Source organism: Chiloscyllium plagiosum, chromosome 41, assembly GCF_004010195.1.
Source record: "Chiloscyllium plagiosum isolate BGI_BamShark_2017 chromosome 41, ASM401019v2, whole genome shotgun sequence".
Lineage (NCBI taxonomy): Eukaryota > Metazoa > Chordata > Chondrichthyes > Orectolobiformes > Hemiscylliidae > Chiloscyllium > Chiloscyllium plagiosum.
The window spans coordinates 4,971,503-4,989,067 of NC_057750.1; the positions used below are offsets into that span (position 1 = coordinate 4,971,503).

Genomic DNA, 17,565 nt, shown 5'->3' on the forward strand with positions numbered 1-17,565 from the left:
GAGGGGACAGTAGGAAAGGAGTGAAAGGGAGATGGAGGAAGGAAGGAGGCTGATGGAGAAAGGTGAGGGAAGGTGCGAGGAAAAAGACTGATAAAGGGAACGGGGCTGAAGAGGAGGGAAAAGAGAGGAGTGAAGGAACGTGAAAGAGAGGTGGAACTCTTTCCAATAACGAGACTGCGGAGGCGAGAGTAATGAGGTGGAAACAGAAAGCAGGAAATGAGCTTGTATGAAAGGAAATTAACCGAGTGAAGATGAAAGGAGTCACATCAGAGAAACTCACTCATGCCCAGTGCTGAGATCTGCTCCAGATGCTCCTTGCTGTTTGCATGTAAGATGGCTGCAGGTAGTTGGAGCCGAAAAGGCAGGATATCCCTGTCGAGTGGGACAGTGTTAGCATGGGAACAGCACTAAGCAGTGACAATTCTCACAGTTCCTTATTTCACCCTGACCTTCCTGTTTAACATGTTGCAATTACAAATGTGTAAAACACAGGGTCCTGTTTCTTTTTCACATTGTCCGAAGCCTCTTTCGCATGAGAGAGATCGAAGTGGTTCGATATTGCACATTTTGAGGTTCCTTGCCATCTCCATGTCACGCCTTCTGCTGGGGTTGGGAGCATGAGCGAGACACCCACTTTGAGAAAATCAGCCACAGTCATTTCCTGGAGGACAGGTGACTGTTTTTAACTAAGCTTGAGCAGCATTTATAACAGAGTATCTGAGATCATTGTGTAAGAAGTAGAGGAGAGAGAAAGAGAGGGAGATGAAATTATTTTTTGTCTAAATGCAGTGAGCCTTTAGGATTGGGAACACCAAGTCTTGTTGCAACATTCAAAGGGGAGGTCCTATGGGGTAAGAGCAGGTGATGCGGAGGCTTTGGAGAGGATGCAGGATGCTGCCTGGAATAACAGGGTATGAGCTACTAGCAAAGGCTTGAAAAACCTGGGATGTTTTCTCTGGAGGCTGAGGGGAGACACGATAGAAGTCTATAAAATTATGCGATGCAGAGATAGGGTTGATGGTCAGAACCTTTTTTTTCCCAGAGTTGAAATGACTAATACTAGGGGGCATTCATTGAAGGTGAGAGGAGGAAAGGTTAAAGGAGATGTGAGGAGCTAATGTTTTTCCCCAGAGAGTGGTAGAAGTGTGGAACACGCTGTGAGGGGGTGCTGGTGGAGGCTGAGACAATAGGGGCGTTTAAGGGAGTTTTAGATGAGCATGGAATGGAGGGAAATGGACAGAAGGGATTAGTTTAATTTGGCGTCATATTCAGCACAGCATGATGGGCCATAGGGCCTCTTCCTGTGCTACCCTACGGTCTATGGAAGGGAGTGGCTCCTTTCGACATGGTCAGGCTTTGGCAGTTTGCCGGGGCCACGTGACTTTCTAGACAACTACTCAGGACCTTTAAAGGTCAACAGCTCCGTGGGTCAGGAGTCACGTATATTTGTTTCATTTTGAAAATATTTATAAAAAATCACTTCGGTACACTCTTTGTTTATGGAGAACAAGCAAACATTGAAGTTTGACTTTCCCCAATAACCCAAGGCATTTCTTACTTATGTAAGATACCATTTCCATGTATTTGAGGCATCGGGAGGGTCCAATAACTGAATGGGCCCCCATTATAGTTTGGGCGGCACAGTGGTTCAGTGGTTAGCACTACTGCCTCACAGTGCCGGGGACCCGGGTTCAATTCCCGCCTCAGGCGACTGACTGTGTGGAGTTTGCACATTCTCCCCGTGTCTGTGTGGGTTTGCTCTGGTTTCCTCCCACAGTCACAAAGATGTGCAGGTCAGGGTGAATTGGCCATGCTAAATTGCCCGTAGTGTTAGGTGTAGGGGAATGGGTCTGGGTGGGTTGCGCTCTGGCAGGTTGGTGTGGACTTGTTGGGCCGAAGGGCCTGTTTCCACACTGTAGGGAATCTAATCTAATCTTAGATGGTGGTCATTCCCCACTGCGCCTTGGCAGCAGCTTTATGCGTCCCTCAGCATGTAGTCCTGGACCTTGGGATGCTCCAGTCTGTGTCACTCAGTCACGGTCAACTCCTTGCCCTGGAAGACCAATAAGTTTCTGGCAGAGCAAAGAGTTGATGGGCGTTGAAATGCCCATCAGCCATGATTGAACGGCGGAGTGCACTCAATGGGCCAAATGGCCTTACTTCCACCCCTATGGTCCTCCAGGGTCAGTCGATGTTTGTCTCGGTGTGCATCCTGGGGAGCAGACTGCAGAGCACGGACTCGCGCATTATGGAGCTGCTCAGGACGGACCTCAACAAAAAAAAAGACACTACATCTCTCTGCGAACTTCCTTTGCAAAGGCATGTTCCAGAAGGACGTCTGCTTTACAGTTTTTATTGCGAGGCATAATTTTAAATCCAGGTCTAAAATTTTACAAGGAGCTGCTGCTTACTGGTAACCCTATCAGCAGCAAATGTAGGCGAAAACCAGGCTGCTTGAGGATCCGAGACCTACAGCCAGGAGCAGCCTGAGGCCTACAGCCAGGTGCAGCATGAGGCCTGGAGTCGTTTCCCTGCTTTCTCCCTCTATCCCATGCACGTTGAGTTCCATCCAATTTCCTTTGGAAATCATTCACTGTCTCCGCTTTGAGCAACTTTAGAAGCAATAAGTTCCAGGCCACGACCCCTCTCTGTGCAAAGAATAGTGTTCCTCATTTTGATAGATGCAGATGGGATGGGATGAAAGGTCTTATTCTGTGCTGTGCTGTAGGTCTGTAAAACTATGATTTACAAGATTCATCCAATTCATCTTCCTCCTGTACCTCCCAAAAGTTTAACTCTGTGTCCCCCAAGTCTTTGTAATATCAGTGAACGGGGACAATCATTCCTCATCTACCTGCTCCATACCTGCTTATGTACCTGGGTCAAATTTTCTCTCCACGTCCCTTGCTCCAAGGAGAAATCTTATTATTTCAGTGACACCACTGTGGACATTTTGAACGGTCTCTTACCTGCTCACACAGTAATATGCGATCATTTGAAATAGACTGCTGAATCCCAGATAGGAGTGTTCCAGAGATAAAACTGCAAGAAATACAATTAAATGAAGATATAATTCTCGGTTGCCGAAATCAAATGGTTACTCTGATAAGATCAAATCTCCCCTAACTCAACCGTAAATCACAAGAACACAAGAGGTTGGAAACTCTCCAAATACATGTCCCCGTCCCCTCCCTGTAACCCTAAATGTTCCTCCTTTTCAGATAATGAGCCAATTCCCTCTTTAAAGCCTTCTTCATAGAGTCCATAGAATCTATAGATTCCCTACAGTGCGGAAACAGGCCATTCGGTCCAACAAGTCCACACTGACTCTCCAAAGAGTAATCCACCCTGACCCATTCTCCTACAATTATCTAACTAATACATCTAACCTACAAATCCCTGAACACTGTGGACAATTTAGCATGGAATTTTGTACAGACTCTTCAGTCCAACTCGTCCATGCCAACCAGATATCCTAACCTAATCTAGTTCCATTTGCCAGCTATTGGCCCATATCCCTCTAAACTCTTCCTGATCATGTACCCATCCAGATGCCTTTTAAATGTTGTAATTGTACCAGCCTCCACCACTTCCTCTGGCAGCTCATTCCATATACACACCAAATCTTTCCCCTCTCACCCTAAACCTATGCCCTCTAGTTCTGGACTCCCCCACCCCAGGGAAAATACCTTGTCTATTTATCCTATCCATGCCCCTGTTGATTTTATAAACCTCGATAAGGTGATAATCTCCAGCAGCATATTCTAGACCCTGACCATGTTGAGGACGTCTTTTCCTCCTAATGTGTTTGCTCCCTTTGCCAAACACTTTAGAGTGATCCTTCCACCAGTGGGATCAGTTTGCCCTGGTTGACCCTGTTCAGTCCAGGTGAGCCATCTAAACACCTCAATTAAATTCTATCCTGCTTGTTAAGACTTTGCTATTATTCTCAACGAATCACCTCTATTATTGTAGAAACCATATAATCCCTGCAGCACTGCTGGAAGCCATTTGGCCCATCAAGTCTGCACTGGCCCTCCGAAGACCACATCCTACCCTACCCTGTAGCCCCGCATTTCCCATGGCTAACCCACCAAGCCTGTACATCCCTGGATACTATGGGACAATTTAGCATGGCCAATCCATCTAACCTGCACATCCCTGGACACTACGGGGCAATTCCCATGGCCATTCCACCCTGACCTGCACATCTTTGGACTGTGGGAGGAAACCGGAGCACCCGGAGGAAACCCACGCAGACACGGGGAGAATGTGTAAACTCCACACAGTCGCCCGAGGTTGGAATCGAACCCGGGTCCCTGGCACTGTGAGGCAGCAGTGCTAACCACCGAGCCACCCAGGTCTCTCCAGACTTCGAGCACCTCGATCAGAACTCCCACCCCAGTTATACCCTCTTCCACTGTTGGGCAGAAAATATAAATGTTTGAGTACATGTACAAACAGATTCAAGAACAGCTTCTTCCTCTCTGTTATTAGACTTTAGTATGGATCTCTCAAATGTTAATGTGTGTTCTCAGTGGCTGTAACACTGTATCCTACACTCTGTTCTGTTACCTTGTTGCACTTGTATGGTACAATCTGCTTGTTAAAGCACGTGTGACACACTTTTCACTGTATTTCGGCACACGTGACACCAATAAATCAAATCAAATCAAATCCCCTCTCTGAGAAAAACAGCCCCTAATTCCCCAATCCATCCGCATCCACAAAGTTTCTGATCCATGGGATTGTAATGAAGCAGCTACATTAAAAACTTCAAGCGAACTGCCTTAGTTCCCCTGCTGCCCTCCTTGTGAGTGAGTTACACACAAACTGTACGTCAGAAAGCAGAGGGCAAGAAATCATCACCTTTACGTGTTAGACACAATACACACACAGAGGTGCTAACTTGTGAGTCAGAGAGTCATACAGCACGGAAACAGACCCTTCGGCCCAACCAGTCCATGCCGACCATAATCCCAAACTCAACTAGTCCCACCTGCCTGCTCCCGGCCTATATCCCTCCAAACGTTTCCTATACATGAACTTATCTAAATATCTTTTAAACGCTGTAACTGTACCCACTCCCACCACTTCCTCAGGAAGTTCATTCCACACATGAACCTTTGCCTTTTATGTCATTTTTAAATCTCTCTTCTCTCCCCTTAAAGATGTGCCCCCTACTCCTGAAATCCTCCATACTAGGGGAAAGATACCTACCATCAACTCTATCGATACCCCTCATTATTTTATAAACCTCTATAAGGTCACCTCTCAACCTCCTAAGATCTAGTGAAAACATTCCCAGCCTTTCTTTATAACTCAAATCTTCCATACCCAGCAACGTCCTGGTAAATCTCTTCTGAACCTTCTCCAGTTTAATAATATCCTTCCTATAACTGGGTGACCAGAGCAGAGACCTGCGTTTATGTAGCGCCTTCCACATCCCCAGGACACACCAAAGCCTTTTGCAGCCAATGAAGTGTAAGTGGTAAAAAGTTAAGTCTCTTTCGCCTCTCATTCCAGAGAGAGGGAGGATGGGCGATGGGTTAGCCTGGGAGTCACCATGCCCCAGGTGAGGGCAAAGATTGGGAAGGTGGGACCCACAGGGTAACTTCAGACAGTGTGGGAATCCAACCCATTACTGTTGGTACCACATACCAGCCGTCCAGCCAACTGACCCCAGAGCAGAGGTCATTTCATGAAAGATGGCTGGCCAGGCCAAAGGTGGCAATATCATTGGGGTAATAATTCTGGAGCAGGGGGTTCAAATCCCAACATGCTAACTATTGGAAATTGGATCCAGTTGTTCATATATCTGAAATAGAAAGGGGGGTCTCAATAATAGGAGCAGGACAATTTGCAAACTCCCTTCAGTTGATAATGTGAAGCTAAAATCATTGGAGAACCAAGGAGATGCGCTGTATTAGAGAGACAGCTAGTGGTGAGTTTAACCTTTTTTCATTCACTGGTAGGATGTGGTCAGTTTTTACTGCCCATCCCTAATTGCCCCCTTGAGAAGGTGGGGGTGAGCTGCCTTCTTGAACCGTTGCAGTCCAGCTGCTGTGGGTGGACCCACAATGCCCTTAGGGAGGGAATTCCAAGATTCTAGATTTCTGGAGGAACGGTGATATATTTCCAAGTCAGGATGGTGAGTGGAGGGGAACTTGCAGGGGGTGGTGTTCCCATGTATCTGCTGCCCCTTGTCCTTCTAGATGGAAGTGACTGTGGGTTTGGAAGGTGCTGTCTGAGGGTCTTTGGTGAATCTGAAGGTCAGGCAAGGTTGAGAAAGAGTAACCGTCACGGTGACCTCAGTCAACGCTGGAATTGTTACCCACGCTGTTGGTGTCACTGCATCGTAAACTAGTCAGAGAGCCACACAACACGGAAACAGACCCTTCCGTCCAACTCATCCATGCTGACCAGATGTTCTAAATTCATCTCGTCTCATTTGCCAGCATTTAGCCCATATCCCTTTAAATCCATCCAGGTGCCTTTTAAATGTTGCAATTGTACCAGCCTCCACCACTTCCTCTGGCAGCTCATTCCATACACCCACCACCCTCTGTGTGAAAAAGTTGCCCCTCAGGTCCCTTTATGTCTTTCCCCTCTCACCTTAAACCTATGTCCTCTAGTTTTGGATTCCCCAACTCTGGGAGAAAGACCTTGGCTACTCATCCTATCCATGCCCCTCACATCTTGTAAACCTCCATGAGGTTGCCCCTCAGCCTCTGACACTCCAGAGAAAATAGCCCCAGTCTATTCAGCCTCTCCCTATAGCTCTTTTCCTCTAACGCAGCAACGTCCTGAAAATCTTTTCTGCATTCTTGCAAGTTTAGCAGCATCTTTCCCATAACAGGGAGACCAAAATTGAATGCAGTATTCAAACAGTGGCCAAATCTTTGTCCTGTACAATGTCCTGTACAGCCACAGCATGACCTCTAAACCCCTATACTCAATGCACTGACCACAGTTATTCAGCCCACAAGACAGTCTAATGTCAGTTGGGGATAATTATTAGGCTCTTGGATGAACTCTTTCTGGTTGTCTTTCAATTATGGCTGATTGTGATTTTTTTGTTGGATAGTTGTATGTGCCTAAAAGGTGACTTGGGGTCTCAGTGTCTGAAAGACGGTTTCTGTGACACTGCAGCACCCCCTCAGTACAGACTCAAAGTCTCTGGGACTACCCACTGAGCCCTGGTTTGAGATTGAGACGAACCCATGGTTTGAGTAAATTGTTACAGAAACAGACTCAGCAGGTCAGGCAGCACCCAAGGAGCAGGAGAATCGATGTTTTGGGCCAGAGCCCACTTTCTCCAATTCTGATCCAGTGACCCTTATTTAGAACTGAGTTTTGAATCTAAGAATCTTAGCCGTTCTGAAGCAGGGTCACTCGATCCGAGACATTAACTCTGCTTTCTCTCTCCACAGCTGCTGAGCTTCTCCAGCAATCTCTGCTTTCATTTGTTTTTAAGTGTAACCTATCTACGATAGTGAGTAGAGTGGGTTCTTTTTGGATTAAATGTTTTATTGAGATCTGTCTCTTGATTACATTTTTAAAATATAAAACAGAGGTAGGAAGTGGTGGAGGCTGGTACAATTACAGCATTTAAAAGGCATCTGGATGGGTACATGAATAGGAAGGGTTTAGAGGGATATGGGCCAAGTGCTAGCAAATGGGACTAGATTAGTTGAGGAGGATATTAAACTAGAGAGAGCAGGAGAAATTTACAAGGATGTTGCTGGATTCAAGGGTCTGAGTTATAGGGAGAGGTTGGACAAGTTAGGACTTCTTTGTTTAGAGTGTATGAGATTGAGGGGGGTCCTAGGAGGTGTATAAGATCATGAGAGGCTTGAATATGGTGAATGCACTCAGTCTTTTTCCCAGGGTTGAGGAAGCAAGGACGAGAGGTCATCAGTTTAAGGTTAGAGGGGTAAGAATAAAAGGGATCCTGAGGGGCAACTTTTTAACACAGAGGGTAGTACGCATATGGAATAAGATTAGATTAGATTACATTACATTACAGTGTGGAAACAGGCCCTTCGGCCCAACAAGTCCACACCGACCCGCCGAAGTGAAACCCACCCATATCCCTACATTTACCCCTTCACCTAACACTACGGGCAATTTAGCATGGCAAATTCACCTGACCCTGCACATCTTTTGGACTGTGGGAGGAAACCGGAGCACCCGGAGGAAACCCACGCAGACACGGGGAGAACGTGCAAACTCCACACAGTCAGTCGCCTGAGGCGGGAATTGAACCCGGGTCTCAGGCGCTGTGAGGCAGCAGTGCTAACCACTGTGCCACCGTGCCGCCCACAAATAATAAGCTGCTAGTGGAAGTGGTTGAGGTGGGTACATTAACAATGTTTAAAAGGCATTTGTACCAATACATGGATAGGAAAGGTTTAGAGGGATATAGGCCAAGTGCAGGGAAATGGGGTTAGTGTGGACAGACATTTTGGTCAGCGTGAACCGGTTAGGGCCAAAGGGCCTGTCTCTATGCTGTAGAACTCTATGACTATGTGATGTCTGGTCAGCATGGACGAATTGGACCTAAGGGTCTGTCTCTGTGCTCTACATCTCTATGACTCTAAGTGCCGTCCTTTGAGTTTTATTTAATGAGTAAATTTTTTTCCCCTTTGTCAGTAGGATTCGAGAACAGCGATGAGGAAAGTCAGCGATGACTGAATGGAAAAGACAGACCAGAAATGGTGCACTGACAGAGTAAACAAAACTGAGCTCATATCCACCCTCCCTTCATCCACAAGTCACCGAATCACTTGTGGAAAGAGTGGAGAGAATCTTTCCACCAGGCTGACATTTGAGGCAATCTTTCCCCTCCCAGCGGGGGATGAAATTCAATCAGTTTCCGAGACATTAACAAAACTGAAAGCAACAGAAAAATGTCAAAATTCTGATGCAGCATAATTCCGTTGAAACAGCAGCACGGTAAAATGCCATATTTTGTTTATTCAATGAATGCGGATGTCTCTGGCTCGGCCAGCATTTATTGCCCAGGCCCTAATTGCCCCAGAGGGCAGTTAAGAGTCAACCCCATCGCTGTTGGTCTGGAGTTACGTATAGGCCCAGACCAGGTAAGGATGGCAGTTTCCTTCCCTAAAGGAGATTAGTGACCCAGATGGGATTTTCCAACAATGGATACATGGTCATCATTGTTGAGATTTGTAGCTCAGGTTGAGGTTCTCGATGTAGGTTTGCTCGCTGAGCTGGAAGGTTCGTTTCCAGACATTTCGTCACCATCTAGGTAGGAATTTCTTCAGCCAGAGGGTGGAGAATCTGTGGAGCCCATTGCCACAAAGGGCTGTAGAGGTCAAGTCATTGAGTGTATTTAAGATAAAGATAGATAGGTTGTTGATTGTAGAATAAATTAGAAGGTTCATTTCCAGACGTTTCATCACCCTACTAGGCAACATTTTCCTTCCAACTCAGCGAGCAAACCTACACCCATGGTTATCATTAGACTCTTAATTCCAGATTTTTATTGAATTTATATTCTGCTGTTGTGGGATTCGAACCCAGTTTCCCCAGAACATTAGCTTGGTGTCTGGATTAACAACCCAGTGATAATACCACTAGGCCAGCACTTCCCCTGCCCCTCATGGTCTTTATGGCTGGAGTGATTGGAGTTTAAAAATAGAAACGTCTCTTACTGTACAGGGTGTTGGTGAGGCCATACGTGGAGAACTAGGGATCAGAGGGATATGGTAAAAACAAGGACTGCAGATGCTGGAAACCAGAGTCTAGATTAGAGTGGTGCTGGAAAAGCACAGCAGGTCAGGCAGCATCCGAGGAGCAGGATAAAAAGGGAAATCTTTGTTTCCAAAAGCAAATGCTATTTTTTTTATTGCTTTTTTTCTTTTGCTTTTGTTCAATACATTTTCAAAATTTTGAAGTCAATCGAACAAGTGATGCTCCAACAGTGAACAATAACAATGAAATTCATTGCTATACTCAGCGCAGGGAAAAGTAATACTTAGACGGAATTCCAACATTGTGTGGCGCTAGGGACAGGTAGCCTATAGAGCTTCAGTCTACCAGCCACAGTTACAATGACAGTCAATCAGAAAGGCGATGAGTGAGTTAGCAACACATAGATGAATGGAAGCTCCTATTTCCAATGATGTATCACCTCTGTTCCCTCAGAAGCTTTTTAGTGTCAGCTCTCTAGACTTTAAATATGGCACCAAAAGCCACTAATGGTCCCAGCAGTGGCTGAGGAGTTGATTTGCATAATTAACCAGAGAACAATGTGAAATACACTTGTCAGGAAAAATAGTGGCTTTTCAAGATCCGTGTTTAACCAAGCATCCGCTGCTCCTGTGAAATTGGGGTACCAGTGCAGTGTGACATTAACCACACTGCTATTTTGGCAGAAAATTCCTGCCCGAGACTTAGGAAGTTATTTTTCTAATCAACCTGTTCAGAGATATTACTACACACCTCTGGAGTAGATGGGATTTGAATCTGGGTCTCTTGTTTCAGGGATAACTACCTCTGAACCACATGAGAGCTCTCCACTCTGCAGGCACCCTGACTCTATTCCTGATTAAGGGCTTTTGCCCGAAACGTCGATTTTCCTGCTCCTCGGATGCTGCCTGACCTGCTGTGCTTTTCCAGCACCACTCTGATCTGGACGTCAGAGGGATATGGGCCAAGTGCTGCCAAATGGGACTAGATCAGTTTAGGATATCTGGTGGGCATTGATGAGTCGGACCGAAGGGTCTGTTTCCATGCTGTACATCTCAATGACTCGATAACTGTGTACAATTTTGACACTTAAAGAAACGGATGGAGTGGCCTGATGTACCTTTAAAATGGAGATGGGAAGGAATTTCTTCAGCCAGACGGTGGTGAATCTGTGGAAACCATTGCCACTGAGGGCTGTAGGGGCCAAGTCATTGAGTGTATTTAAGATAAAGATAGATAGGTTCTTGATTGCAGAATACACTAGAATCCCTACAGCTGTGGAAACAGGCCATTCGAGTACACACTAACCTTCTGAAGAGCATCTCACCCAGACCCACCCCGCGACTCTATCTCTGTAACCCTGCATTTCCTGTGACTAACCCACCGAGCCTGTATGTCTCTGAACACTATGGGCAATTTTCCATGGCCCATCCACTCTAAGCTGCACATCTTTGTGAGCGTGGGAGGAAACCGGAGCACCCGGAGGAAACCCCACGCAGACACGGGGAGAATGTGCAAACTCCACACAGAGAGTCGCCCGAGGCTAGAATTGAACCCAGGTCCCTGGAGCTGTGAAATAAGGGGATCAAGAGTTACTGGGAGAAGGCAGGAGAATGGTGTTGGGAAACACATCAGCCAGACCCGAATGGGCCAAATGGCCTAATTCTGCTCCTATATCTTAGGCTTTGGAGGCAGCTCAAAACGTTGATTCCTCGTGTTGATCTATTGAGAACTGGATTAGGTTCTTTATTCATTAAAGTTTCCACAAATGAGTGGTGATCTTATTCAAACACACGAGATTCTGAAGAAGGGTGACTGGACCCATATGTTAGCTCTGTTTTCTCTCCACAAATGCTGCCAGATCTGCTGAATCTCTCCAGCAATATCTGTTTTGGTTTTCAGATTCTGAAGTGGGGGGGGCAGGGAACAGGGGAGTTGTTAAGAAGATGTTTTCCCTCCTGGGGGGTGGGCAGAGCTGTACCAAGGTCAGCCGGCTGGGTCTCATCGAACGTGGATTCCCTGATGGAGGCCGTCCAAACTGAGGGAGATCTGGCCGGGTTTGAGAGAGGAATGTCAGAGATATTGAGTTACTTGTCTCAGTGAGAGACCAAAAAAACTGCAAATGTTTGAACCCAAGGTAGACAGGCAGGAGGCTGGAAGAACACTTGTGACTAAAGGGTGAATGGTAATGCCAATCTGAGGAGATATTTCAGGGGGATTGGTGATGCCAATCTGAGGAGTTATTTCGGGGAGATTGGTGATGCCAATCTGAGGAGTTATTTCGGGGGAATTGGTAATGCCAATCTGAGAAGTTATTTCAGGGGGATTGGTGATGCCAATCTGAGGAGTTATTTTGGGAGGATTGGTGATGCCAATCTGAGGAGTTATTTCGGGGGAATTGGTGATGCCAATCTGAGGAGTTATTTCAGGGGGATTGGCAATGCCAATCTGAGAAGTTATTTCAGGGGGATTGGTGATGCCAATCTGAGGAGTCATTTCAGGGAGATTGGTGATGCCAATCTGAGGAGTTATTTTGGGGGGATTGGTGATGCCAATCTGAGGTGTTATTTCGGAGGAAATCTCAAGCTAGAGGATGGAGTTGCAGACAAAAGGGGACGCTTGATTAAACTGAAGGAATTTCTTCTTCCGGGGGTTAGTGAGTGTCAGGCTGGATCGTGTGGAAGGATTTCTGAAATATTGGGGAGTCTATGCCGAGCTGTGGCAAAAGGGGAGATGAGGCCGTGGGGGAGAGCAGTCATGATCTTGTTAGATGTCAGGGCAGGTTTGAAGTCCCTGCTTCTGATTGTAATCTAATAAAATGCCCCCAAAGTGCACTACAAGAGGGTAAATCAGGTCAAATCTGACACCCCCTGAGAGTCATAGGCAGATTCACAGCAGGTGATCAAAGCCTTGGAGGGCAAGAAACAGGAGCAACAATAAACCCCGTTGAGGGGACAATACCTTTCCTTTCTGATTCGTTCACGGGATGTGGGTGTCACTGGCTCGGCCTGCATTTATTGCCCATGCCTAATTGCCCGTGAGAGGGCAATCCAGCGTGACCATGGCTGTTCTTTCGATTTCAAACTCACTCACCCACCCACATGATCCCCTATTCTTGGTTTCTTCAATACCAAAGATCTGTGGCTCTGACCTTTCAATACACACAGCCCCGGAGCACTTTCTCCCAGTGGTCTTTAAGGAGGCCATGATGTGGAGGGGCTGGTGTTAGACTGGGGTGTACAAAGTTAAGCATCACACGACACCAGGTTATAGTCCAACAGGTTTATTTGGAAGCACTAGCTTTCGGAGCGCTGCTCCTTCATCAGGTAGCTAGGTAGCGCTCTGAATGCTTATACTGCCAAATAGACCTGTTGGACTATAACCGAGTGTCATGTGATTTTTATCTTTAAGGAGGGGGAGGGGAGGAAGCGATGCACAACATGGGGGCGGAGTCGGGTTACTTATGTGCGAGGTATAAGTACTATTGGCAAAGTACGCCATAAGACGGAATAGAACTAGGCCATTCAGCCCATCAACTCTGCTCTCCCATTCAACGTGATCACGGCTGATCTGATAATCCTCAACTCCACTTTCCTGCCTTTCCCCCAGAACCCCCCATTCCCTTCCTGATAAAAAACCTCTCTGCCTCAGACTGGAATGTAGTTAATGCCCCAGCCTCAACAGCCCTCTGTGGTAAAGAATTGCACAGATTCACTTGCCTGAGAGAAGGAATTCCTCGCCATCTCCCTCAGGAAGGGAGCTATTAAGTATTACTGAGAAAAAATATCATTTTTACAAAGTCAGAGAGTCATAGAGCACGGAGACAGACCCTTCGGCCCAACCAGTCCATGCCGACCATAATCCCAACTAAACTCATTCCACCTGTCTGCTCCATATCCCTTCAAATATTTCTCTGCTACCCATTTTAGCGATGCACCCTACAGTACAAAACACTGCTCTTGTGAATTGTCTTGACAACAGATGAAAATCTTCAACTTTTAGGTTCATAATTCTTTGAAATTTGCACCTAATGTAGACAGGGTGGGTAAGAAGGTATTTAGCACGCCTGCCTTCATTGCTCAGACCTTTGAGTGTAGGAGATGGGTCATTATGTTGAGGTTGTACAGGACGTTGGTGATTAGATTAGATTCCTAACAGTAAGGAAACAGGCCATTTGGCCCAACAAGTACACACCGACCCTCCGAAGAGCAACCCACCCAGACCCATTCCCCTACCCTATATTTACTCTGTGGGCGGCACGGTGGCACAGTGGTTAGCACTGCTGCCTCACAGCGCCGGTTCAATTCCCGCCTCAGGCGACTGACTGTGTGGAGTTTGCATGTTCTCCCCGTGTCTGCGTGGGTTTCCTCCGGGTGCTCCGGTTTCCTCCCACAGTCCAAAGATGTGCAGGTCAGGGTGGATTGGCCATGGGAAATTGCCCGTAGTGTTAGGTAAGGGGTAAATGTAGGGGTATGGGTGGGTTGCGCTTCAGCGGGTCGGTGTGGACTTGTTGGGCCAAAGGGCCTGTTTCCACACTGTAATGTAATCTAATCTACTCCTGACTAAAGCACCTAACACTATGGGCAATTTCACCACGACCAATTCACCTGGTCAGCAAATCTTTTGGACTGTGGGAGGAAACCAGAGTGCCTGGAGGAAACCCACAGACACAGGGAGAATGTGCAAACTCCACACAGACAGTCACCCGAGGGTGGAATTGAACCCAGTTCCCTGGTGCTGTGAGGCAGCAGCGCTAACCACTGAGCCACCCACCAGGCCTCTTCTGGAATACTGTGTCCCGTTCCGGTCTCCCAGTTGTAGGAAGGATATTATTAAGCTGGAGACGGTTCAGAGTCATTATGTTGAGGTTGTACGGGACGTTGGTGATTAGATTAGATTCCTAACAGTAAGGAAACAGGCCATTTGGCCCAACAAGTCCACACCGACCCTCCGAAGAGCAACCCACCCAGACCCATTCCCCAACCTATATTCACTCCTGACTAATGCACCTAACACTATTGGCAATTTCACCACGACCAATTCACCTGGTCAGCAAATCTTTTGGACTGTGGGAGGAAACCAGAGTGCCTGGAGGAAACCCACAGACACGGGGAGAATGTGCAAACTCCACACAGACAGTCACCCGAGGGTGGAATTGAACCCAGTTCCCTGGTGCTGTGAGGCAGCAGCGCTAACCACTGAGCCACCCACCAGGCCTCTTCTGGAATACTGTGTCCCGTTCCGGTCTCCCAGTTGTAGGAAGGATATTATTAAGCTGGAGACGGTTCAGAAGAGATTTACCAGGATGTTGGCGGGTATGGAGGGGTTGAGTTATAAAGAAAGGCTGGATAGGCTGGGACTTTTTCACTGGAGCGTATGAGGGTGAGAGGTGACCTTATAGGGGTTTATAAACGAGGTCAGGTGAATGGCAGGTGTCTTTTCCCTAGGGTGGGGAATTTCAAGACTAGGGGGCACATTTTTAAGGTGAGAGGGGAAAGATTTTAAAAAGACAATTTCTCTTACACAGAGCATTGTCCGTGTGTAGAATGAGCCTCCAGAGGAAGTGGTGGGAGTGTGCACAGTTACAGCATTTAAAAGACATTTAGATAGGTACATGAATAGGAAAGGTTTGGAGGGACATGGGCCAGGAGCAGGCAGGTGGGACTAGTCTAGTTTGGGATTATAGCTAGCATGGACAGGTTGGACTGAAGGGTCTGTCTCTATGCTGTATGACTCGGTGGCTCAGTGGTTAGCACTGCTGCCTCACAGCACCAGGGTCCTGGGTTTGATTCCCGCCTCCCATGCTAAATTGCCCACAGTGTTAGGTATGTTAGTCAGGGGCAAATATAGGGTAGGGGAATAGGCTTGGGTGAGTTACTCTTCGGAGGCGCTGTGTGGACTTGTTTCCACACTGTAGAGAATCTAGTCAATAAGATGATATTTCTCTCAGCAATATGCAAATTCGGTACCACCAAACAACCACTGGCAGGGTTTAGCTCATTTCTTTCCCAACTGGATTACAGCCAGGAGAGGACTTTTACAGCATCGAGCGGAGGCTGTTCGGCCCATTCAGCCCATGTTGGAAACCCAAGCTGATTGTTGTGTTCGGAGGGGAAGTAGGTGCTGAGGCGAGGGAGGCTCCCGAACTGTTCCCCAGTCGGGGCTAAGCGTCCAAGACAGGTTGGGGTGTGGATTCAGAATTTTCTTTCTGACCACACGTGCCAGGGGTTTAGAAAGTGGGGCGCAGAGTTGGTTTGGAAGCGATGGTAACACAACATGTTTTTAACAAGGCTTGTTATTTCTTAGATTACACAATTCAGTCAGAATCAAGTTGATCTTTCCATTGTTATGCTCATCAACTTCCTCTCGTGTCTTTGAACTCATCGTCTTTTTGTCCTTCTGCACCCACAAAGTTTGCTCGTTCGGTTTAAACTATGAGTCTTATACAGATAATGCCATTGCGTGTAATTTTTGTTGTTCATCTTTTTCCTATTTGTCTTCCTTTTTTATTTGCGTTTTTTTTTGTCATACTCGGAATGACACGATATTATTCCAATCTCTGAGCGATGGGGCAAGTGTCAGGGAGGGCCGGGGCTGAGGTTTTGGGGCACCGCGAATCAGGGATTAAACACCCCGCCCCCTCCCAACTGTACCCCCACCACACACGCACATACATCACGCCCCCGACCCCCACCACCCATGACAGGGAACCCCAGGTTTGCGAGTCCTCACTGACCAGGGTTGCAATTGAACTCACTGCCTCTGGTTAATCGGGAGATTGGGGAGAGTCGTGGTATAAAATAGGGATGCAGGCTTCCTTCGTGGTCGGAAGGTGGGAGGGGCGGGGGCTTGCAGAGTCTGTATTGTCTGCACTTTTGTATGTAACAGTACTGTGTAATGTACAACTGTCATTGCTGTTGTCTCTTTATATCTTTATGTGAAACTGGGATTTGAGGTTTGTCCTCATGTCCCTGTAAACTGTTTGAACGGTAGGGTTTGGGGCCTGGCTCTGCTGCTCCTCTCCCTTGTAAAATTGCTGTCTCTTGTATGCAGCTGTAAATGTAACTGTTTGTTGTAAACTGTTTTTGTAATTTGTTTAATAAAATAAAATATAAAATAGGGATGAGGGGGCAGGGAAATAGAGGCAGAGAGCAACTGGGAATGGAGAGACAGGGAGGGAGAGGAAGTGCAAGGGAGGGAGGGAGAGAGACAGAGAATGGGGGGACAGTGAAGTGTAAGGCAGTTCAACGGGCAACAGGGATGGTGGTCAGGCCCACAAACCCAGAATCAATTAGAATTAGAATCCTTAAGTGCGGAAACAAGCCATTTGGCCAACAATTCCACACAAACCCTCTGAAACGTATCCCAGCCATATCCATTATTACTCTACAGACTTATTACTCTATATTTCCCCTGACTAACCTACCCTAACCTACACATCCTTGAACACTATGGGACAATTTCCTCCGAGTGCTCCAGTTTCCTCCCAGTGTCCAAAAATGTGCAGGTTACGGTGGATTGGCCGTGGGAAATTGCCCCATAGTGTTCAGGGATGTGTAGGTTGGGGTAAATGTCAAGTAGTAGGGTAGGGGAATGTATCTGGGAGGGCTATCCTTTGGAGGGTCTGTGTCAACCTGTGAGCTAAATGGCTTGTTTCCATGCTGTAGGGATTCTAGGTATTCAATTAAAGCAGGGGTGGTGTCTATGTGTGTGTGTGTGTGTATGTGTATGAGAGAGAAAAGAGCTGTGCAGCCAGTAGAAAGTTTAACCCTTTTGAGAGTCGGGTTGAATGCACATTTGTTTGTTGGTGATTGAATGTTTGTGCTTTGTTCCCTGGAGCTTGAGATC

At 46.9% G+C, this 17,565-nt stretch overlaps 1 protein-coding gene across 1 annotated transcript in view; it reads right to left on the reverse strand.

Annotated features, from left to right (window-relative positions):
• Nucleotides 1-17,565, reverse strand: part of LOC122542686 (ras and Rab interactor 3-like) — a 44,094-nt gene that overhangs the window by 20,425 nt on the left and 6,104 nt on the right. Inside the window, exons 3-4 of the mRNA XM_043680664.1 lie at nucleotides 2,970-3,042; nucleotides 281-372 (exon numbers count right to left, since the gene is read on the reverse strand). Of these exons, the coding sequence (XP_043536599.1) occupies nucleotides 281-372; nucleotides 2,970-3,042 (165 nt within the window). The remainder of the gene's footprint in view (nucleotides 1-280; nucleotides 373-2,969; nucleotides 3,043-17,565) is intronic.